We start from the raw sequence: 25,546 nt of genomic DNA on the forward strand, positions 1-25,546 counted from the left end.
CCCGGTTATTAAAGCTCCAGTTCATTTACAATGCCATTTGCGATGACTTCAGTCAGAGCCGAGGGTGTAATTTAAAGGAAAGTGTCGCCCTTGATGAAGACGAACTGACGTAATCAAGGCAGTTTCTTGTTGCGGAGCCAGGAAGCGAATCCCAACAACATGAAACTACCTAAACCACGCTTCAGCTGCGCGAGACGTGGTGTTCCAACCAGAAGGGAAAGAAAACAAACAGCAAAATATTCAAAGCCAAGTAAGGATTTTATTGTCTGTCTACAATAACATACCSGAATGATATTCTTGTCTCTGTCATGCTATCCTAAATAGGCTTATTGTGTAAAATATTAAAACAAGATTAATACATGGTGTCTAGAAAAGGCTCAACCAATAAACGGGAAAGCTCGTTAGACATAATTCTGAGGAACATCACAATATGTCATAAACAGTTCTAACGTCTCCAGAAATCGCAATCATGTAGACATAATAGACAAGACCAGTAGCAGCAATAACAAGAGCTGTCAACCAAGCGCCATTGGCAGAGCAACCGGCAGACATAGGCTACTCATCTCCAAATCACAGCAGAATAAATATCTATTTGTGTCCTACCTTGCATTTCCTCACACACACTCTGTCGTGGTGGTCCTCATTTATCCATGCTGTTCTTGTTGTCGTTGTTATTGTTGTTGATAATCATCCATCTGTTTCCTTTCTTGCTGAGATGCAGTATCCTCAATAGAAGGCTGCAGCCTGCCTCCATAGCAGAGGGAGCCCGTCGAGCGCATTCGTTCTATCCAGTAGGCATAGCAGACCCTCTCCTCTGTGTAGAGTAGCCTGTCCCTCCTCTCCTCCACACACCTTTAAACGATGCATCTTAACTGCAGCAGCCAGCTAGCACATTATATTTGCAGATCATAAAATCCACCCCTAGCTGGGCGCTTCTACCACGAGACGATCCTGACGTTAGAATTGTATGACCTTGACTTACTGTGCTCACCTGGATAATAATTAAATCAACGTAATGGTCTCCCTCTTCTATTAAAAAGGCCATGATCTTCCCAATTTCTCTTATCCGCAGCCTCTCTCTCATTCCCTCTCTTTCTCTCTCTATCTCTTAACATAGTGCCAAATTGATAATAAAGGGAAGGACAAACTATATTTTCTATAGGAATAATCAACGGGACAAATATGACGCGAGCAACAATGCGGATGCAAAAAGTCCAGTGCACGAATAGCCTATCACACATAGCAGCAGAAAACTAAAGACAACACGATGAAGCTAGGGAGTAAGGGGACATTGCTCAAGAATAAACAAAACAAAGTATTTTTTCATTCCAGCAGTTCTAAGCTGCTTGAGTGTTGGTGTTCATTACAGGCCTTCACTTATATTTTTGCTTTATATGACAAGAGCAACGGCACCACTATTTAATGTTCATGTGTAGAAAGGCAAACTCAAGTGCTGAAGTCCTTCCTTCATAAAGTCGTGTACTCTTGGGTATCGTTGAAATATTGTCATTGTATGACGGAAGGCTGTTTGTGTGTGTGTGTGTGTGCGGTGTGTGTGTGTGTGGTGTGTGTGTGTGTGTGTGTGTGTGGTGTGTGTGTGTGTGTGTGTGTGTGTGTGTGTGTGTGTTGTGTGTGTGTGTGTGTGTGTGTGTTGTGTGTGTGTGTGTGTGTGTAAATGTTTTAGATCATATAATTTCAGGTGAAGTTGTAGGCCGCCATAAGATGATCGCGACCCCGACTTTCACTATTGAGTTTCTTGAGCTTCATCCTTCGGTTCTGGAACCAGATCTTTACCTGTCTATCGGTCAGATCGATACTCTTACTGATCTCCAGGCGGCGCTCGCGAGACAGATACATGTTAAACAAGAACTCCTTTCCAGCTCGAGTTCTGATGCTTCGTGTAGGGGCATCTCTTCTTCCGTCCACTTTTGGCTTTTAACCAGTTTCCTGGAGCATTTTCCAATGTAAAATCATCTGTAGACATAAAAACATGGAAAAGGTGAGCATAGGCTTACTGAAGGTCTACTTCCATGTTCAAGACAGACTATATCAGAAATACTGCATTCCAATGGTCTGCGTCAGGTCTGCACTGCCGCACCGCAATGTCTGGACGGTCTCTGCCAGTCTTTATCTCAAATGCACATTCAAGTTCTTGAGCTTGAATCAAATGTCCACGCTCTATAAATACACGGGTTTAATAAGTATCTATTTTTGGACTTTCTTTGAACGCTTCGAACGAAAATACAAATAGTTTTAATTGAAACATCATGTAGGCCTATTTATTTTGACGGGACTCTACAGTGTATGTCCCTGTGCTATAGGCCTACAGACACTATACAAGCCCAGCCACCATATAGCCTTTATGTGGTTTGAGGCTATATGGGTACTATACAAGCCCAGCCACCATATAGCCTTTATGTGGTTTGAGGCTATATGGGTACTATACAAGCCCAGCCACCATATAGCCTTTATGTGGTTTGAGGCTATATGGGGTACTATACAAGCCCAGCCACCATATAGCCTTTATGTGGTTTGAGGCTATATGGGTACTATACAAGCCCAGCCACCATATAGCCTTTATGTGGTTTGAAATTATATTGGAAATAGTTTCATAATTAATTACGCATATTCCATATTTCAGGGTACACGGATAGCATGTTTGGTTAGTCCTACTCTTCGATTGACTTAAACATGCCCAACCTTTTGAAACGATTGATGAAATGAATTCAAACAAAATAGGAGAATATAAGAAGGGCATCTCTGGATCATCAACGGTCTTATTTCGCTCCTAAAAGACGACGCAAAGGGAATAATATAGGCTGAATGAATGGTTCATAATATCAAATGGAAGGCTACATTGTAGCGGTTAAAAATAACTCTATGTGTGGTGAATTTAGCCTACAAATAGCGGTACCGGAAAATATGTAGCCGACACTGTTTAGAAAACAAACAATGGATATTTTTAAAACAGTGCAACAGCATAAATTAACTAAAAGTCAAATTTMAACTGGAATTTTATAGTTGTTTGGTTGAATCTTAGTTGTATAATCATGATAATTATAATTATAATAATACATTGATTCGTTAACAATATATATTCACCATTTTTGTTTCCTTGTATACGCTATCTATCCACCATAATAATTAAAATGCCGTTTAAGCTTTTTTCTCAATCAAAGATCTCATGTAAGGAAAGTAGTATTACCTATCCATCTTTATGAATGTTATTTCAGTCTAAAAAGTAAATCGCAGGCCGACACTGTCTTACCAAAAACAGTAATTATGGACATTGAGGCGTGTGTGTGTCTGTCTGGTCTATCTGTTTTACGGTGCACGCGCGTTATGAGTGTGTGAGCTTGTTTATTTCAATGATAACTGCCCAACTCACCTTCGCACATTAAATAGAAAGGTGATAAGTGCCGTCGCCACAGTAACCCCTGCTAGGCCAGACCGTGAAATGCCTGTTCAGAATGTCTCCGATATATACATAGCGTAGATATACAGTAGCAAACCAACAATATAAAAACGCAAACACTGAATGACATGCATGCAGAAGATATTTTAGTATGCTCTCTAGCAGAGGCTTTATTGTAGGATTGTAAGTACATTGCACTGTGTGTGTGTGTGTGTGTGTGTGTGTGTGTGTGTGTGTGTGTGTGTGTGTGTGTGTGTGGTGTGTGTGTGGTGTGTGTGTGTGTGTGTGTGTGTGTGTGTGTGTGTGTGTGTGTGTGTGTGTGTGTGGTGTGTGTGAGAAGAGAGAGAGAGAGAAGAGAGAGAGAGAGAGAGAGAGGAGAGAGAGAGAGAGAGAGGGGGGGGAGAGAGAGAGAGAGGGGGGGAGAGGAGAGAGTGGGGGGGGGGAGCTTTCTGGATTACCTTTCAATTCGTCAGAGTTATCAGAACAACTGTCAGTCTTTGCTCTCTCTTCTTTCTTGCGCTTTCGATGTTCTTCCTCTTCGAGGCCCGTTTCCTCGCTAACTTTTTCCTGCGTAGATTTGTTAACCGTTGATTCTCTTGGTGATTCAACAGATGTCGTCACCGGGGCCAAAGACGCAGAGCCTGTCCCGAACTGCGCTTCTCGCTGTCCCCTGCTCTCTCCGGGGTATACCCGTCTTACTCCTCCATAACATTCGGACACTTCCGAGACAGCGGTTTGGTCCGTCTGGCTGCTGCTATTGTTCCCAAGCCGAATGTAAGTAGCCGACTCTGTATTGTCCGTATTAGCCCTGCTGCTACTGTCACCCTGATACAGACAACAGAACGCCTCCTTTTTGACGTTGTCGATTGGAAACGAACACGGTTGTAAACTGGACTGGGCAACAGGTTGCTCGTCACTGTTAGTTTTAGGAACTGAGGTCCAAGTGCCCAGTTGGGATGACAGGTAAAGCGCATCTTGGTAGGAGCCGAGAGGGTGGCTACTCGGAGGAACCTCGTCTTTTTTGGGAAGGGGCGATCCAACTACTCCAAAATGTCTCATCATTGAGCATCCATACTCAGATGCAGCCGAGTGGATGTACATTCCTGGGTTGCTGCTGGAGTAGCCCTCGCCTCTATAGGAAGATGATGATCCTCCCATCAAAGAATCCATCAGGAAATGACCGGCAGCAATGTTATCCTGGCATGACATTATTTTTTATTGTTGATGTTGTTGGTGTCTTTTGTGTTCCTGTGGTAACGGTTTTTCTCGAGGAGAATAAGGACAGTAGGACACTGACAACTTTTTGGAGCCAAAAATATCAGCAACATAATTATGGATTCTTGGAGCGCCATGTCATGTGATTTTCAGACCAATAGCGGCGTGGAAGTGGCATTGACGCTCCAGACTAAGGTGACGTCAGCGCGGTCAAGTTGTTAAGCAAAGAGATTTTTGCACGGTGAAAGGGCGCCACCTAGCGGAGAGATTTAGGGGGGGAAGCMACGGGAGGAAGGAACAAAGGGGTGGAGAAAATATTTTGCAATCAGTTACGTGGGTATAGCCGAAATGAAATATAGTTCAATRAGTAATCGTTAAGAGAGGCTAACATAAAAACAAGACCGCGCAAATAATTCGATAAATCTGATTATTTCTTGGAAGTGTAAATGCCACTATAGGAAAGTCACTTCGTTCTGGTATTCGTCAATACATTAAGATAACCCAATGGACGTACATATTATCAGCCCCACTCTCGGGTAGGCCTAGACTTGTTAGGCAAACTGATTTTCATAAGAGGTAGACTTTGCATTAACCTAACCTATACAATCAAATAACTGTAGCTAGTCGTTGTTGCACCAGCAGTTGCATAAGAACGTTTGTTCGATTAAAATCTATTTAAAATGTTAACCAATGTGAGTATTCCAAAGTGTATCTTTGTCTTTAATTACTTTAGCAGCCCTGTTTTTCTAGAGCATTTTATGGTAGTGCTATTCCTTGTATGTATACTCCTAGTAGTCCCAGTAATGCCTAAGCATGTGTAGGTGTTTTTTTATGACCAAAAGCAAGAACATTCAATCAAATATGGTCTCTATGATCCATCTACAATTTATCATGAGGATATAAAGAATGGGTGGTGGCAAAATCTTTTTCTTTACGTTTAAAATGATATCAAGGATTATTATAGTTCTGGCCCTTTCTTTTCCACTCCTGGTCCTTTCTTTTCCACTCCAACTCGTTTGTAATTCCTGTGTAATATTTAATTCATATTAATGCAGGGTGATATCAAACTGAGGGAGAAAAGTGTACATGTATGCCACGTTTAAATTGTTAATTGAAGACAAAGGACCAGAACTTTTTTAGACAAATATCAAGTGTACATGTAGACTATTAAGCAGACATTTATGTGTAGGTTTTTTAATTTAGTACTAATTGAAGCTTCGACTCAGACATTCTTAAATCCATTGCGAATATATATGTTGTTACATATATAATATATACTATAGTTTATATCCATTCTTAGAAAAAAGAATCTGGATAGAACCAAAAACGGTTCTATGCTTGCTTCATATATGGCACCCCTTTAAGGATCAATATATAACCGAAACTGGGTTCCCAAAGGTTCTATATCGATTAATTCCATTAAAGAACCCTATATGGAACYCAAAGGTTCTATGTGGAACCAGTTTTGGTGCAGTGAAGAAGAAGCCCTGGGTTTTGTATAGAGCCTTTAGGGGTGCCATATATGAAGCAAGCAATATAACCTTTTTGCTTCTACCCAGAACCTTTTTCACAGAGTTTGCGGTACATTCTATAGTTTGCCCATGAAAATAACGTTCTAGCATTTAAGACGTTGCATAACGATCTTCTTGTTTTCCAGTAAGGGCTCTAGTTCATATTTTCTGATATTGATAAACCAAGGCGAAAGTAACATTTTATTTTTGAATTCATGTTTTTGTATTCCTATTCACATATTGTTTTGAAGTTAAAATGTAAGAGGACGAGTTAAAACATCCTATATGCTGGACGGTTTGCATGTTAATAGATTATTGTGTTTCCTTATTTTGAATCACCTTCACAGTGTGAGTCAACACCAGAATCAAAAAGATGCGCATAGTTTTTTCAGCCGAAGGCCTATGAAAATGGCTATTCATAAGGAATATGTCTAGTGTTTTGTTGTTTTATACTCGAATATATATCCTCAACACGATTGATATTCCCATTACTAAGGTAGTACAGTGACATCGACAAACAGTAGGCTACCAGGTTTAGCAACTACTGCCAAACAATGCAGGGCCCCTTGTGTGATGAGTGTTGATATTGCTCTTGTGTTGGCTATGACGCTTTATAATGAAAGGGGCAATCCAACCTCTTTTTTTCATTTAATTTCATCACGAGCAATGATAAGTAGGGATTATCAGACTTTGCACGTCTTGTATTTTAAACTGATGCAAAAATGTACGAATGGTTACTAGGCCTATGTCTCATTTGAATTGGAACATAGAAGGAAACGTGTCCGTGAATTTCGAGGTTGTTTAAGTCTGGCCCATAGGCCCACGACTTCTTCTGTTCCTTAAGTCTAATTCAGATAACACCAGAGCAATTTCAGTTGCATAGCAAAAACCGGATGAAAAAGGTTTAAATATTGACAATTAGAGACGCTTTGATTAATTTCGAAGCAAATAACAAATAGTCTAGCTAATAGCCTAACAGAAATTCATGTACATTATTCATGTTTATGTATATTGAATGGTGTGATGCCAAGCCCATTTTCACCTAAAATAAATAATATTAGCTAAATGCTGTGGCCTATTTCAAATAGGAAGATTAGGCTAAGACATATAAGCTGTGGAGAATGCAGATATTTCTCTACCAACCACTAAACGCTAGAAGTAATACCAGACTGTTTTGATTGGTTTCCTCACCTGTCCATCATTTCATCATCTTGTTAGAAATGGAATCCAGGGCTCCATTCAATCAGATCCGCTTTAGCCAACATCTGTATAGGGGTTGTTTTGGCGTTGTCCGAGGTGGAACTGCGTTAGAGCTATCAAATCCACAAGCGGCTCCTGGSAAATCCATGCGGCCTTGTTTACAAGTTGGAACCCTGGAATGTGAGATGTAATCTACWACTCAATTAGGATGATAGAAACCTTCATTATTTCGTTTAATGATTTTCCATTTGAGCGTCATTATTTCTATAACGCTTACACTTTCTCATTCTGAACTTCTAACGCGAGTGAGGTGGGTGTGGCTTCGATACAATGATCACAAGAGCAGCTGCTCACCGTTTTGACAGCTCCAACGCAGCTACACCTCCAAAACCCCCAAAACATCCGCTATGCAGGTGTCTGCTGTCACCGGTTAGCGCTTGATCTGATTGAATCTAGGCCTCACAGTCTTCCATTCTAAAGCTAGAATCTCAGAATATGAAGTCTCAGAATATGTTAAATATGTTAACAATATCTAACACTGAAATTTACAATAAAGATTATGTTTTTGTCCATGCATGCTCTTCAATGGCATGTAGCTTGTAGGCTGAACGCTATTTTTGTGTGTCTTGATTTCGTTCTGAACATTACCCACACACAAGCAGCTACATGTAAAACAATGTTTAATTTTTAGAGTAAGTTTAGTGCACCAACATAGTATAATTGAACACATGTATGGAATAAAAGGGATATTATGTTTATGATCTTACAATTTCCATTAAAACCACTTTTCTTGTTTTCAAATACATGGACCATGGGGTATGGCTATAGAGACCTAGAGGACTCATCTTTGAATCTGTGCCACCTGTGACAGCATGAGCACCATCGAGGCTATCTCTATTTTGAAGTAGTCAATTTTCTTCATGACTATTTCTTATCCCTCCTGATGACCCAGTTGGACATGACTCCAACGGGGAGCCCATGCTGATATGGCCTTTTGGCCACTAGAGGCCTCTATCATTCTCTATGGGTATGGCATTAAATTATATTCTATAAAATGAAAAAGTATTCTCAAATTGGGTTTTATTGTTTTGTGATAGAGAGATAATGTTAAATGCTGCTGTAATGTCACCTTTAGGAGGCTATTAAGTTTGCAAACTGAAACCAGCATCCTGAAATCATGACATTCATATGTGTAACACCGATGTCATAACCTTGAGTGAAAATGCAGAATGCGTGTGTGTGAGTTGTACCTTTCTCTATCTACTTCGAAATTTGGCGTTTGAGGAACATTGATGAACGTCTAATTCTGACGTGAGAATATGAGAGCTTGTAGCTACCCTGCTATCTCACTGTGTGTGTCTGTGTGTGTATGCCCGCTTACCAGTCATATTATCTAAATTAAGAAATTCTCTTTTTTTCTACCATGTTATTGACTTGTTTATTGTTTACTCCATGTGTAACTCTGTGTTGTCTGTTCACACTGCTATGCTTTATCTTGGCCAGGTCGCAGTTGCAAATGAGAACTTGTTCTCAACTAGCCTAACTGGTTAAATAAAGGTGAAATAAAATAAAATAAAATAAAATAAAAAAAGAGAAGGATGAATTCTATAATTGGCCTACATTGAAGATTCAGACCCAATTGCATTATTCCCGGAGACGCAGATACCTTTAACGGGTCATTTGGGGTTTGATTAGCTGGGTTAAAACCCCACCTAGAATCTGGGTCATTCCATAATATAAATATGAACTGTACTTATCATAACATTTCTCATAAAATAGTAATTGTTCAATAAACAATGTATTTATTCAGCTATAAGCCCAATAATAAAACGTATCGTCATGATCTGAATGTTTTACTACATGTGAATCACTATAGCTTTGTAGGCAATGTGTGCCTATTTGCCCCTGTTTTTTGCAATGTGTGTTTGAGGGGGTGAATTGTGTCGATTGGAATGCCTATAGGTGTGAATGTTTTCTTTGTGGTTTTTTAATGTTCTTTTGTGCACATATGGATCTTTACGCACGTATGTATCGGCCTACTTAAGCGTGCGTGCACACACAGACGTAGGGGAATGTTTAATTTGCTCGTACGTATGTCCTCTCCATTCGTTATATTACTAAATAGTTGTTGATTTGTATTTAGTATAAAATAAGCACAGGCACATTTATGTTTTACGTCTTTAAACTTTATTCAGTCTACTAATATATTTACCATCATGCCGAGTAAAGAAAACAGACATGCTACTCACATTCAGGATTACGCATAGGCCGCCCATCCCCTTGCCATGTCGCGCATATGGAGACGGAGAGACGCCAAAACTAGTTTGCATTGCAGGCCGCCATGACCGCCATGATATATCTTTCCAATTTGATGTAACGAGGTTGAGCTCCTTGCAAGCAGACGTCCACACCCTGTGAATGTGGAAATGTATGGTTGAGGCATGTAGCTTCTTAAAGACAATTATAAATCAAAGGTGGTAATCGGAAAGCACACATTGATATTATATTACATTCCAATATGGTTACGACCACACAAGGGACCACAGGTTAGTTTCTTCGACGTAGGCTACTGTATATCTACAGCTTTGGGCTTTCATCACATAGGGGGAAGGTAAGCCACCTATGTACGTATAGGCGTATGTACATTGGAAATCACTATGGCGAGAACTCATTGCAAAACAAATATTAAATTGCAATTTGTATCCAAATGGCCCTTTTTCATTTTTGATGTAATCTATTTTTTGGTTGTAAGCACCCGTTCATTTGTTTATGCAAGAGGATATATGTTGAGTACGTTATCTCCCTTCACGTAAGAACTCATTGCAGAATTATTTTCAATATCTAGGCCTATAACAAGCTACTCTCTGAGGAACTTGATAGCGCGGGCTTGTGCTTTCAAACCACTGCGCTCCTATTATAAACCACGTTTTTTATTTATTTTTAAATATTTAACCTTTATTTAACTAGGCAAGTCAGTTAAAAACAAATTCCTATTTACAATGACGGCCTACCGTCTAACATACTAACATATATATACCTAAAGAGATACCTAAGACAACAACATAGCAAGGCAGCAACACATGACAACACAGCATGGTAGCAACACAACAGGACAACAACATGGTAGCAACACAACATGGTAGCAACACAACAGGACAACAACATGGTAGCAACACAACATGGTAGCGAAACAACATGGTAGCAGTACTAATTTGGGAGACAACGGTTATTATTATACAGACTTTTACATAAAACGTCTGTGTAAATCAATAGCAGCATACATTTGACAAGCATCGCGTGTGAGAAAAGGTTCGTGTGTAATGTGGAGGTAGGCCCAGCATGGTAACACATTATTTCTTGAACATTCCCCTTTAATCTGACACACACAAAAGTCCTGACATAGCACCTGACTAAAATGTGGAGAAAAYGATTGAGCACAAACATAATTTCAAGAAATCCACGTTTAATTACAACGACACGTAATTTAGACAGTGTATTTATCCTTCCCAACTGAAAACATGTATGGATAAGATAAAGGAATGTTAAAAACATCAAAGAAATTAAATAGGCCTTCASTACTCACAAAACGCATAAACCATAACAATGACACATACATGGAGTCAAAAACACATACATTCTAATTATTTGAGCGGTGCCTAAAATGACATACAATCCATTCAAATAACCATTAGCTACTATCACTTCGAAAAGAGTCATTAAAGATTTCGCTATTCGTTAGGTTAGTTCCTTTTCAACCTTATTGAATCACCTGCCATGTAGTTGCTCTTACGAAATGCCATTCTTCAGGCCGTCTCATTGCATTCGTCTGTGACAGACCCGCCATTTTCCTTCCTAATAGCCAAGCGCCCAACGGGGTCAGCTCAACTGAACCAACCGCCGGCTGCATAGTATCCTCTCTCTCGTTGTCTCTCAGGATCAATCACGATCACCACATTAAAACTATAAGACAACCAAAACAAAATAAAATGTAATTCAATATCGAAGATTCCATGTAGGCCTACATTTTAATGACGTATGAATAAAAACATACATCAAAAGAATAACACGATGTTTCTAGTGTCCTATAACTTTATAAAGCCTATTGAAGGAAAGGAAACAAAACATTGCTCTCCCATTGTGCGACCAACACATTCCGGGGTGAATTCTGGCCCCCTGTGGTTGATAGGCAGTTTGAGGAGCCTCGAGCCTCTGCAGTTAGAGGACGGTGAATACGTGTGGCAAAGTAATCCAACAAATTACCGACGTCATCGTCCCAGAGCCAAGGTTGGTGGGTGTGACAAGTGAAGTCTTCTAGCCTTGATCTCTGCCTTCTAGCATCTCCCTCCTCATCCCCTGTCACAACCAACATCCCCCTCTTCCGCCCTCAGCTTCATTCTGGAGGGTGACTGGGTAGTGTGTTACATAGAACAAACACACACACACAAAGAGAGAGAGAGAGAGCGAGAGAGAGAGATAACAAAATTGAATGGAATTCTGCATCCTTYTCAAAGAAGAACATAACCCAAATGCATTATCTATACATTATTTTCCACAAGAAACGATGGAAATGTAAAATAGGTATTAAAGCTCATGCCAACATGTTATAAAACTTCTCATGCGTGAAAACGTATACATTTTACAGGGACAATAAAGTGTATTTACTGGGCGTGCTAAAGCTGGAAAAGTTACCTGCTGTAGTTTAATGGCATGGGTCAAAGTTGGACTCTCTACACATTCCTTTTTCTGTTCCCACTCACTCCCATTGGTCGATACCCCTCCTGCACAGATTTCCGGGCAAAAGGGGCTCCTTGATTCCACTTTATTGCAGCGGGTTAGAGGTGAAAGCCTTGACATTATTGAAGTTCAAAGACTACTTTTAATTATAAATTGTAGTTAATACATACACGTGCAATCTTCCATAGACATATGCTCTGTGAGCACGCGGGCGCAGGCACGTAGGCCTACCTACACACACAAAATCTATCAAATCAGTCACACACCAGTAATGTCCTCGATATTTATAGATATGCACATACACCTACCACCATTGACTTGGAATTCCAAGATTTAATTTTAGGGGTCCGTTTTTATCAGAAATGTCTGTCTCATATGGCTAAAGTGTGTGTGTGTGTGTGTGTGTGTGTGTGTGTGTGTGTGTGTGTGTNGTGTGTGTGTGTGTGTGTGTGTGTGTGTGTGTGTGTGTGTGTGTGTGTGTGTCTAATGTGCAGTCGTATGTGCACAACACCGGCCCGAGGTCAGGTTGAACAGTGTAGTTGTCAAGTTTTTTTGTTCCGACAGCCAGTCTTACTTGTTTACTATTTACTGCGGAAGTGAGCACCATTCCCCACGAACAGACGGTGCAATTAAGAGCAAAAATGTCAATTTAGTGCCTTTGTCTTTATGGCAGTGTCTAGACTGCAAGAGTGGCGATTCCATTTAGTGGGCACTAAAGAAGGATCCTGTACCTCTTTCTTTCTCTGCGTATCTGAAATGTAGCCTAGTTTGCATGTTGTTGTTTGTGTCTAACCCTGTGTATGCTTGCRAAAGCTCAAATATGCACTCCTATATGAATGTACCACTCAACAGTCCCACCACACACTCCCTCAACTTTTTTGTCAGAAAATGTTTGCGTAAAAAGGGAAGGCCTATTCCTAGATGACAATAGTTGATATATATAAATACCCCGAGAAATACCCCACTAACAAGATAACCATTCAGGATAGAAACCCCCACTCAAATCCTTTAAAATTACCATCAGATAGACTTAATGGTTAAAAATAAAATCTAAGACTCAAATGCAGTCAGAGGTTTTGGCAATACTTTTTCAACCATTGGCTACCACTCTTAATCAATTCCCTTTAAAAATGACCAGCAGATAGCCATGGTCAATAATAMAAATCTATGACAAAATCCACCAGAGTCTGTTTGTTGTCTATATGTCTGTTTATTTCATAGGTATCTTTATATTAATGATACACAGGCACAGCTCCACATTTTCCTCCTCCTCTTCCATAGCCAAACACCGAGCATAAAGCAAATAATTTAAAGGAGCGTTAACATTAAAGCTTTTAAAGTACACTGCTTGCTTGGGCGGTGTAAAGAAAATAGCAGCACGGAAAGGGGGTGAGAAATTAAAAATGAAATCATATTTACAATACGAATGCACATAGTTGCATAGTCTGTACAAGGGAAAACATTATTACAAATTGTACACGTCACAGTTCTCAATGGCAAAAATKAAGCCTGTAAATACTATTTTGTGTTCAATAGTCTAGTCGAAAAGAGAATCGTAGTTTCATGGTAGGCTACACATAGGCAATACATATACCTATACAACGACCAGAGGGAAGGGACATTTTTAAATATCCAATACAGGCCTATCATTGCTTCCAAATTGTGTTGTAACATTTAATATTCAACAAATAATATACTTGTGAAATGCACAAGTAAATACACAGAATTAAAATTCGTGGTAAATACATGGAAATTCATATGAACTACGGCATATCAATGATTATTATATCACCTGTAGGCCTATATCTGAAATATAAATTATTCTGTGCACGAAGGCTACAGGAAAATGGCGGCTTATTACGCATACATAGAGAAACCCCATATGTTGGAAATAGAAATAACCCCATCATAACATTTAGTTGCTCAACATGGCTGCTGATCTGGGCTACTTTTTGTAACTTGAACTTTGTTTATTACTGGTGATAAGAATTCACTGAGAAAAGAGTGTCATTGACCTTTGACTATAATCATTAGGCCTATGCTTTAACACTCCTCACATGTTCACAATAGAGGGTTTCCAGAAAAATATTGCAAACGATCTCTGCTTAATTTCTTTTCTTTCATTCTTCGATTCTGAAACCAGATTTTAACCTGTCGGTCAGTGAGGTTCAGCATCCGGGAAAGCTGCAGCCGTTTCTCTTTATTGATGTAAACGTTAAAGAAGAACTCCCGCTCCAATTCTCGAATCTGAAATTTGGAGTATGGACATCTCTTCTTCCTCGTGCGAGGAGTACCTGGGGTAATCAAACAGGAAGGACATGATCAGCGAAAGTTTCAAGGAATCGTTTGTCATTCACGCACGGATATTCACATGAAGTTAAAGTAGCCTAGCTAACAGTATTAACACCAACATAAAGTACGTAGGCTCTTTCTGTGAATACACTATTCAGGTATTTCTAGAAGCATTAATTTAATGGTACCAATTCTGTCAACATCCAACATCCAACACTGCACGYAATAGATCAAATCAATCAGCCATAAAGACTGTTAAATTATCCCACGCACTCAAAGTGCAAAGAATATCAACTAAGTATGTGTTTATTTATTACAAATATACAATAACAAAATGTATATGGCTGCAGTTTGCGGGGCATTCCCATGGAATTCAACTATACATTTGCACACTCCTTCATGGTTGTTTGAAATGCACATGTTTATATTAGATATTAATCCTGTTGTAAAGCTAAAATGGCTCTCAAAGTGGCAATACATCACAGTTGTGGTCAAAAGCTCATGAAAAAGACAAAGTACAACGACATAAAACATCTCTACAGTTATACTCTGATTGTGCAACATCAGGCTACACAAACAGACGCCAATGTGTGTGTGTGTGTGTGTGTTTGTATAAATCACTGCAAATTCAGACATAGATATCTCAGGGCTAACCGAATGGAAAGGGGTTCTCAGTTCAAACTGACCACAATTTACGCATACCCTAATTCATAACTAAATGCAATACACATAGATGTAGCATTGATGCTAACAGAATGTAGCTATAAAGACTGTGTATACAGAATGTGTTTTCATACTCAGTGTTGGGGAAGCTACTTTGAAAATATAGTTTACCAAGCTATCAATTACTTCACACTGGAAGAACTTAAGATACACTAAAACTACCCTTAAGAAACATATAGTTACCTTAACTGAAGTAACTTTGAAAAAGTAATTCGCATCATGCAAACTACTTCGTGAAAAAGTATCATACCTTAATCTGACTACAAATGACAAGAACAGGTCACTCTGGAGTTAGATGTTAACATAATGTGTAATTTAGCTTATTTAACCCCAAAACTATGTTTCAAGGGAAAATCCGGCAGGTGGTCTGATGCCGAAAAAGAAAGGAAATTCTTGCCTACTTTACCCATAATTTATTTTAGCCAAAAAAGTCGTGTGTAGTTCCAGCAGTTAGCTACACCACTACATGGTAAAACAGTAATAAACTACTGAAAACAGTACCAAGATTTGAATTTATTTCAACGACCAAGCTACAGCAAATTTGAATGAAATTACTAGTTGAACTAGCCTACATGTAGTTCGCTACTCCCCAGCACTGTTCATACTGCGGTACAGAGCTTGAATTGCAGACACAAGCATGGTGCAGATATGGACACAAACACATAACCGAGTCTCTACGACTAATTCAATTTGTCTCCAGATACATATAAATAGCCTAGATGGATACTTATGGAGCCTGTCATATGGTCAATAGCTGAATTAAGAATACTTGTTTGCCTCCAAGTGTACAAGGCTAATAATCTCCCAGCATCTTTTAGTAGGGTTAGTTTGCATGCAAGCTGCTAAAAGAAAATTAACAAGATACCAAAAGCAATGTTCTGCCAAATTGGTTTTTACTCACGACAGACCAAGGAGAAAATCCCTTAAAATTCCCAACGCAAGTTCATGATCAAAGTTAGCATTTGTCACAATAGCGCGCTCTTAAAATTTCACGGACTCTAAGATAGAAGCGTCTGTGTATAACATGCTTTTTTTCAAAGCACTTTCCCATCGTAAAAAGTATTCTCGTTGTAAGAAAGAGCTTTGTAGGTTATAATAAAATCCTTTGAATGCTTATAAAACTCCACATAAAATCTGACCGACAAAACACTCGGCTAGTCCCTTAACCTTTCCCCATTTACAGCTTCGGTACCTACTCGAGTGGCTGTTCTTGCTGGCACTGCCGTCCTTCGTGGCTGAAGAAGTACACGAGCCCGAATGTGTATGTTCCTCCTCATCCTCTGGGTCCTTGTCCTGGTCTGGGGCGCCCAGTAGAGCCGCTGGCTGCTGGGACTCTGTTTCCAGTTTACTAGCCTCGCTCTTATGTAAACAATTCTCTGCTGACTGATTGTCCGCGCCGCAGTATGCGGTCTCAAAAAAGCGGTCGAAACCTTGAGGGAGGACGTTGTTTTTCCCCACGCCGGGGTAGAACCCTGTGGAGGAATGGTTGGAGCTGGGATGGTGGTGGTGGTGGTGGTGATGACTGTACACACTCTCGTTCGTTTTCATAAGCATTTCTGTCATGGTGGATGACGGAAGACAGTCCCTGTGCACCAGATCCTCTCCAGAGTAGCATGATGCATAATTGCTTCTATGGTGCCATTTACTAGAAGGGTCCAATCCATAGGAAACTTCCCGTACCGGCTGCACTTGAGGCAGATTWGAGGAATATGGGTAGGTTATCTGCCGCGACGAGGCCTGTGGAAGAAACGTAGAGACGGCGGAAAATTCGGGGACGTAGTAGGTGCAGTTCGGGAGGTAGATGTTTGAGGCGCAGCCCGTTCTGTCCCCAAACTCGGATGTCCGGTCTTTGCGCGTCTGGGGGCAGAAGTTTCCCAGATTCACCGAGTTAAACATCTTTCCCCCGTACTCCGTACTATAGATAGATGTTTTGGATTCGAACTGCAGAAGGGGAAAATTTAGGAAGGCAAGATGACGCGCAATCCGTCTAAGTCGCCAAAGACACGTGATCGAAAGTAGATATTGTCATATATCAATTTGGAACACTTGGATGTGTAGTAGTTCACTTAGGTAAGATCTAGGAGGTTCAAACGATTCATTTAAACACCACAGGAGCACTAAGAAAACCAGTAACATAATCCTGTTTGTTGGCTTAGGTTATGGCAATTATAAAGATAAGCTTGAGTATGAGGCTATTTATGTATAAGAGTGGGCTAGGGTAGCATAGTTTAGCATGTGATATAGCAGACTAAATTTGATTTTGAATTCTACAGGTAAGACCTACTATTATTATGACTATTATGATTATTATTACTACTACTACTATAGCATAGTTTACTACATGTTGTATATCGTACAATAGCATATAGCCTACTGGTAGACAGCAGAATTTACTCTCACACATTGTAATGTATGACTAAACACTACCAACAAAGTGTACCGAGATCACTGCAAAGTTAAAACAAATCCATGCTTTACAATGAGACCAAGATTCCAACACCACACTCGAAGCGCCCCTGTTTTGAAAAGTGTGTTTTCACACATAGCCTAGCAGGCTTTATGCGATTATAGGTAAATATCTATCGTGAATCTATGACTAACCTCTCTGAAACTGCTCCTGATCAAGGCAATGATTGTGACTGTTTTTGATTGATATAGATGTTGTCTTGCTTAAGATATTGCAGTTTTGAAACGTGGGGTATTTTTCATCTAAACCACTTTTATAGCCTATATTTACATTTTTAACAGCCACTAAACAGACTAACATTTCCCTATAAGGAAAAAAAAACATTAAAACTCAATGTTCAAAATAAACATTTTTGAATACGCATTTGGCTACATTCACGTGCTTGAGGGACATTTTTCTATTTAGTTTTTCTCCGGATGGTATTTTATTTTATTTTTATCAAGACATGGCCTTGATGGAAGCCTATATCTTTGGTGTCTCAAAATAAATGTGAACTAAATGGGAATAAAACAATACACAACATACCGTTTAGGGTACCTTAGTTCGACAAAATCACTAATTTTCTTCATTAATTTCCTTTCTCTTGGATCATGTTAGAGCTGGAGGAGAATAGCCGAGAAACTCAAGACCAAGGTTCCAGGCTGAACGTGGAAGAGAGAAGAGCAACAAGTGAAATTTAACCTTGGTCGACGACGGCTGTCAAAACAGCTGTAATCCACCAACCGCAGAGTGTAAAATATAAAATAATCTTAACTTTGAATTGCAGAAATGAACAGTGTTTTAGAAAATGATAGTCTACTCGAGAGGTGACCTAGCTATATTCAAGCTAAAAGTCTACAGGAGACCATTTATTTTGTTTTGAATTAGGCTTGAGGACCTATTTCTACTTAGGCCCTACAGTCTCACTGGGCAACAAATGAATCGATTTGTCATGGAATACTTTCACTCTGACAGCTGTTGAGAAATAAGAAATCCTTTACTGTATGTATATCATTAGGACTACATCGTGTAACTTCTGTACATAGATGCCCGATTAAATATGCATTGTTTTCCGGAGAGAAAACAAATCTCGTTATTGATTCGTTTTAATAGTGCTCCCAGACAGGACATACATTGGTTATTACCTTCAAAATATACATGACGTCTGGAATCCCCATCACAAACTTGGCTAGGCCATGTGATCAAGTAGAGGGATGTATGGTATTTAAATCCTGTAATTGCATTTATTCAAACAATACCTCCGTGTGCGATTTCTCTTATGTGGGAAACTTTCACTGTTGTTGAATCACGCCAATCATTAATACAAAGTAAAACTATGATCATTGTATTGATTATGATAAATATCATTAACTTCCTCTGTTCCAAAATATGTTTTCTGAAGGGTAATCTGTATGCAAATTATATAATTGCATAGCCCAAACCCTATTGTTTCAATAGTTTAAACGTTTAAGATTTTGAGAGTATGTAATCATGTAGGCACATTTTGGTAGTCGCCTTAAAGCACATTATAGGAAGAAAAACCCACATCACGTCTGCTGTTCCATTTAAACCATCAGAAAAAAGAATACTATAATAAGTAGACCTAGGTATGTTGGAGAGAGGTATGTTGCAGTGGCATTGACATATGTTTGTTTACAGACCCCTTTCAGAAGATAAAAGGTTGAAGTACACGATGCCTGCATCCAAGTACAAAGAAAGCAGACAGCTGCCTAGACACAGCACTTGAATTTGACCACTAAACTCCTCTACGTGCCTAACCATAAAACGCCGAATGGCTGTAAGAAAAAGCTAAATCCCTTTGTTCTATAGAACACAATAAAGTGAGAGGGAGAGTAAGGAGTTAAAAATTTGTGAACACTAATAAGTTCTACCCTGCACATATGAAGTAGTCTAACCAGGCAGTCGTCGTTTAGGATTCTATATGAAAACACAAAATGGACAATAACACGTCACACCACAAGGGACGGGTAAAAGAAGTTGAAAGCATTTTCGAAAATAGCTTATGTTGGACAAATGTTACTTAGCTACCATTAGTTAGTCTGGCTATATATAGCCTAGAGCGCCGTGAGTCAATTCCCTCTCGTTCAGGCTTGTAGCGTCTAATATTGTAGCCTAATAGAACATGGTGAAAGTTTGGATCCTATAATGACATTCAAAGACTTTGCATACCATATTGGGAAACCATTGGAATATCATGACGCATGACCATAAACTATATGGATATAATTCAGGCCCTGACAGAAGTATATTGCATTATATAGGCCTATTTAATTATTCAGGTTTAGACAATCCATAAACGCACACAAAGAAGCGATAGCTCGACTCTCAAATGCATAGGCCTAAAGCTACCATCCAGTTTTAGGAAGGCTTATTATTCATATTTTGCAAGGAATTCTATATCTTGGATAATTAATATCACAAATCATGATTGGATTATAATAGCGCTTTTTGCTCAAGGCGCTTTGCATTATTTAGGAGAAGCGCGCCTCAAGAAGTGATATAATACGTTTCATTGGGAACTTCATACATTCCAAAAAGTAAACTAGTCGAAAACATAATAATAAACCATTCATATTGACAGGTTGCAGAAAATGTACTGTCGTTGTGCTGTTGAGTCATTTCAATAAAGAGTTCTAAATGGCGCTAATTCTCCAAAGCCAATAACAACATTTACTGTAAACGAAGCCTCCACGCAGAATAATTAATTCTTAGTTCCTTTGTGGAATTCATTATCGTCTATAGCAAGACAACAACAAACAAAGTGCATAGTAGCCTTCATGTAATAGCCTTCATGTAGTCCATAACACTGTCAGATATTCTCCAGCTCAGAAATCACTAACAGCGTTTTCTGCATGCGCTCTAATTAATATGCACACTGATTTTGAGAAGGTTAATCAAGCTAGGCCTTAACTGAAAGGCCCAATCGCTGAAACAGGGATATACCTATATACCAGTCGTGTACAATTTCATACAGAGATGCCAACACATTGTCTGYGGTATTACATAAATGGCATGCCCACAACACTTCCGTTTTCAAATCTGGACACAAGCTAGTAAGGAAAATGAACACCGTGCGTAATCCTCCTTCGAATACCTAAAACGATGAATGTCTTACGGGGCTGAAGCYCCAAGGCCATCATTCGGGGGATAAGGTTTACCATGTGTTTATTCTTCTTGGATTTAAGTTAAAGTAATGGATTTTAGTCTGTAATATTCCACCCACGGTAGGACCCTGGAAGTGGATGGCTGGTGCGCCATTTCTCGAAATAAGAACMCACTGGGCACAGACGTTAATTCAACTTCTATTTCATGTTGAGTCAGCGTAATTTCAATGAAATGACGTGGAAACAACGTTGATTCAACCAGTGTGTGCCCAGTGGGAAGGGTTTCCTTTACTAATGTTTTTGACTAACTAAAGTCCCTGACGAATATGTCTACCACAGGCAGCGAGTATGATCATAAAATGTACGAAAATACAGGCAGAGGCTTCAACTTAGTAGCCACACATGGCTTTTTGGAGTCCTGAGAATTTCCTGAAAGGTGTTGTAAATATTTGCCATTCTCTGGTTAAACATCAYTGTTTGTGAGCACAAGCTTTTACGACTATGTCAGGAATATAGGCAATGTATTTCTACCTCGCACCATTATTACAATGGTAGCCGAAAGGTTTTTTAGAACACAAATAACTATCTGGACAAAAATGAACACTAGAAAAGTACATGGGGAATAAGTTGCATGTGTACTCACAAGTCGTAGGCTGTTCTGTTAATAGCCTATGATCGATAGCATGTCTATTGTGTGGTCCGGTTCATAGCCTAAACCTATTATGGACTATTCCTATTCCTTAGCTTTTGGGGATCAGACAATGCTGTAAATAATTTCATCATCCACATTTTTGCTTCTGTGCTCCAGACACAGACCTTGTTTCGTCACCACGCACCAAAACGGAAGGAAAGCACAGTTATCCTGTTGAGAGGCGCACGGCCGGCCCGGCGCGCCTCATATTAAAGCGGTCTGAACCAGGGCTAAATGTGGGGAGCGTGAGTAATCATGTTACTGTCCCCCCATGGCCTAGATACATTTAATTGGATGTACGTCGGGCTGTTAAACGTGGTTCTATGAGCTGCGAAGAGTTTCAAGCACAACAAGAAAGGCCCTTATTTTTACTGAGGTCTCAGTGAATGCACCTAGCTTGAACGTATTTGCACTGGGAACCAGTAGGTTACAAGATCAGATGATATAAACACGGTAAAAGGGCTCTCCAGAGTCTATTTGTGGACTATAGGAGCACAAAGATTGACAAACCATTATAGGCCTTTGATTAGTCCTCTCATCACCAAGATATACATTCAAGTTAAAGGAACTCCAGTGTTTGGACATTTAAATAGCTTTGAATTATTTWGCGGACAATAATTTGGTGTGTTTTACAATAGTTTTTTACAATAATGATCAATGAAATATCGTCATCAATTCTGTGAAAGTGTCAAATTATTTCACACATATTGGCAATTTATTTTATGGTTATCTTCATCCATATTTATCCAGTGATATGTTGAAGTAGAAACAAACGTCTGCTCCTCTGAGAAATTTATTATCATAGGCCATGGTAAATATTATTGACTGGTCAAATCCTTTTTATTGCAGGGAGGCAAAGTGTAGTGGGCATCCTAAAAACAAAACCAGCTAGTGTTTGTTTGGCCTACTTATGAACATTAATAAAAATGCACACAAAAAATAATCAATAATTGCAGGCCTGAATAACTTTACTTTTTTACACAGTTATTAAACCTCCCTCCTATATGTTGCACCTACATAAAAAACAACTTTCCTTACCACGATTTGTTTTGCATATGAGTCTGGATATGTCGGCTGTTAAAAAATGTGAATGTTTTTAAAGTCAATCCTTTTCAGAAGTTCTAAATAATATAAATCACACTAAAATACATATTTAGACTTTTTTTTGTAGGTTATATTATCAACTACAAGTATGCTTCCATTGCGAAAAGAAGAATATCTTATTACATAAATCGTAAAGATAAATATCTTGCACAGGTGCGTCACAGTTCACCAAATAAACGTGTCTATATGAAGTTACATTTAAGTGTGAAATGGAATAGAGCAAAACAAGTAAATAGGTTCATTTCTGCAGGTCTAATCTATACTAAAACGAATCCAAATGTAACTATTTCATGTAGCAAATGTAGCCTGCTTACCCAAATTCAGTTATTGCTATAATTACATTTTAGCCCTACTACTTTATTTTCTTTATTTGCTGCGATATTTGTTACTATTGTTTCAAACGATGAGTTAGCAAAGCATACCCCTGTTATTGTGTGTGTCAATAAAGATGGATCCCTACCTAATTGCTGTGTGGATTTCCCTGTCTGCGTTTTTTAGTTCACCTTTGAAGTCGGGGCGGCAGGTAGACTAGTAGTTAGAGCGTTGGGCCAGTAACCGAAAGGTTGCAGGATCGAATCCCCGAGCTGACCCTGAACAAGGCACTTAACCCTCTGTTCCCCGGTGGGCCGTCGTTGTAAATAAGACTTTGTTCTTAACTGACTTGCGTAGTTAAAYAAAGCTAAACAAAAGTCAACACGTCATTTCCCATGCAGTAAGATATTAGATACAATGGCAAAGATACAACGTTTCAAAAGGCCTTAATGTTGCGGTACAATTAGGCATGACAAATGATTGACTTGAAGAAATGAACGCGGCCGCGGCTGTGTTGATCAGTGAGCTTAGCAGGTCTATACACCCTCATCCAAGTCCCGCTTTATTCTAGGAAACAACTGACATTGTGCACTGAATAACGCACATGCATTACTCGATATAGGCTATAAGCTTGAAGGACTAAAGTGCATGCATATTAAAGAAGCGTAGCTGGTAAAACGTAGCCTATGGCTAAAATTAGGATTATTTCGTAAAGTAGGATTTTCACTAAAGTAGAATAGTGTTCTATTTCAATACCACAACGTTTCAAATATAAGTCAACGCATCGTCTGTATTTACCAGTCAGAAATCAATCAGAGTCAATTTTCCCGTTTCACATCCATTAGGCTTACAGCGCATCTCAAAGTAAGCAAATTATCCATGGTGTTCAATGCATTTTACCAATGGCAAGTAAAACAAAACACAAAAAAAGGAAACCAGTGAGACGTTTGTTTTTGTTGTGCTCCCAGTGGGAGACAATTCACAGATTTCTATTGCACCCAGTCAGTCAGTCAGTCAGTCAGTCAGTCAGTGTGTTGGTCGGTCGGTCAGTCAGTCAGTCAGTCAGTCAGTCAGTCAGTCAGTCAGTCAGTCAGTCAGTCAGTCAGTCAGTCAGTGTGTTGGTACACTAGGGATCCATATAAGGTACTAACTTGACCTTCAGTTCGTGCACTGTTCCCGCCCACACGTATCAGTTAAAGGAGTGGGGGTGAGGAGAACCTATAGAAAACACTCCCCACAACCTTGGATAGGCCCCGAAATAGATTGTGCACGCAGACATAATGTTAAACAAATAACAAATACAAGCTGAGGAGCTTTGGAAGATCAAAATCCGGTTTTGATTGAACAGGGTAACCCTTGGCAAAACCATGATACTTACCATGCCACAGAAGCTGACAAAAATAATCCGCTAACAAATTCAGAAATTAACTGCAAATACACAGTTCACGTTTAGTTCATCACAGCGTTCGGTTTGTCTGGACTAAAGGATTTAGATAAGAATTAAAGGCATCCAATAAATGCTTGTAAAAACGAATGGGGGACACTCTGGTACAAAGGTCCTCCTCTAAATTGTTATTTCGTTACAAGTATTTATATTAATGCCACTATTGTTATTATATAATTATTATTGGTATTATTAGGCTATAATTATTATTATGTCATTATTATTAGGCTAATTATAAAGATAATGCTGGACGTTGCTGTCTGATTTTCTTCAACACACACACACACACACACACGCAAGTGAATATCGTTGCACACTACTTTTCCTCTCTCTCTAACGTGCTCGGTGCCATAAACGGTATGAGAGAGAGAGAGAGAAAGAAAGAAAGATGGAGAGAGAGAGAGAGAGAGAGAAAGAAAGGCCGCCGAAGGCAGACCTGGCTCTCAAGAGAAGACAGGCTATGTGCACACTGCCCACAAAATGAGGTGGAAACTGAGCTGCACTTCCTACCAAATGCCATACACATATGTTTCCCTCAGATTACACAGACCCACAAATAATTCGAATCAAATCAAATTTTGATAAACTCCCATATCTATTGGTGAAATACCATCACAACAGCATATTGTGTATATGGCGACTATAATGACATTTGAGAATGGTCTTTATCTTTTTCGAATTTTTGTAAGAGTAGTGTTTACAGTAAAGGTTTTATGTTTGATGAATATTCTCTGTTTTGGCAATGTAAACATATGTTTCCCATGCCAATAAAGCCCTCAAATGTAATTGAATTGAGAGAGAGAGAGAGAGAGAGAGAGAGAGAGAGAGAGAGAGAGAGAGAGAGAGAGAGAGAGAGAGTGTGGCCGTGCTGGGGCGCCTGCTAGGCCACGTGGCTATCTGTGAAGTTCTCTGTGAAGGGCATGCACGTACCGCTTACTGACCTCTGTGACGGGGCGCGAAGGGAGTCAAGCCACCATAAACAGATTTAGCCAGTCTCAAAGTCAAAAGTGCGATCGGTGTGCATGCAGACCACATATAACCTCGTATCTGCATTCTACGCAAGAACGAAGAACATCGTCTCAGAGATTGGTTCTTACCTGACATTACCATCATATTTTTTAGGCTACATTTGAGTCAAGTGTGCCTCTTTTTCATTTCTGGATACAATGGCCGATGCGTAAAGCACGTTTAACACTAGAAGTAGCATTACGCAATTTACTGGGCCTATAACCTGTTCCAAGTCGTATATGTGTTTTCTAAGTGGGAAAAAACACTGGGAGAAAATGAAAACCTGATGTAATTGATTGCTTATTTGAACTAATTTTCTAAGATGC

General features: G+C 39.4%; 1 protein-coding gene, 1 long non-coding RNA gene and 1 pseudogene across 2 annotated transcripts; 1 reads left to right on the plus strand and 2 right to left on the minus strand.

Moving 5' to 3' along the window:
* Positions 1-84: 84 nt before the first annotated feature.
* On the plus strand, positions 85-22,869 carry LOC139028068 (uncharacterized). Its single transcript, XR_011480242.1, has 3 exons — positions 85-250; positions 4,027-4,189; positions 18,155-22,869. It is a non-coding gene; the product is annotated as an uncharacterized lncRNA (long non-coding RNA).
* Positions 1,659-4,995, minus strand: LOC111966787 (homeobox protein Hox-C10a-like; annotated as a pseudogene).
* LOC111966789 (homeobox protein Hox-C11a) lies at positions 13,266-17,119 on the minus strand. The gene is given in 3 exon segments (XM_023991721.2): positions 13,266-14,369; positions 16,287-17,086; positions 17,088-17,119. Coding segments are annotated over 3 exon segments (1,065 nt in total). The 3' UTR covers positions 13,266-14,136.
* Positions 22,870-25,546: the final 2,677 nt, after the last annotated feature.

Source organism: Salvelinus sp. IW2-2015, linkage group LG7 (assembly GCF_002910315.2).
Source record: "Salvelinus sp. IW2-2015 linkage group LG7, ASM291031v2, whole genome shotgun sequence".
NCBI lineage: Eukaryota > Metazoa > Chordata > Actinopteri > Salmoniformes > Salmonidae > Salvelinus > Salvelinus sp. IW2-2015.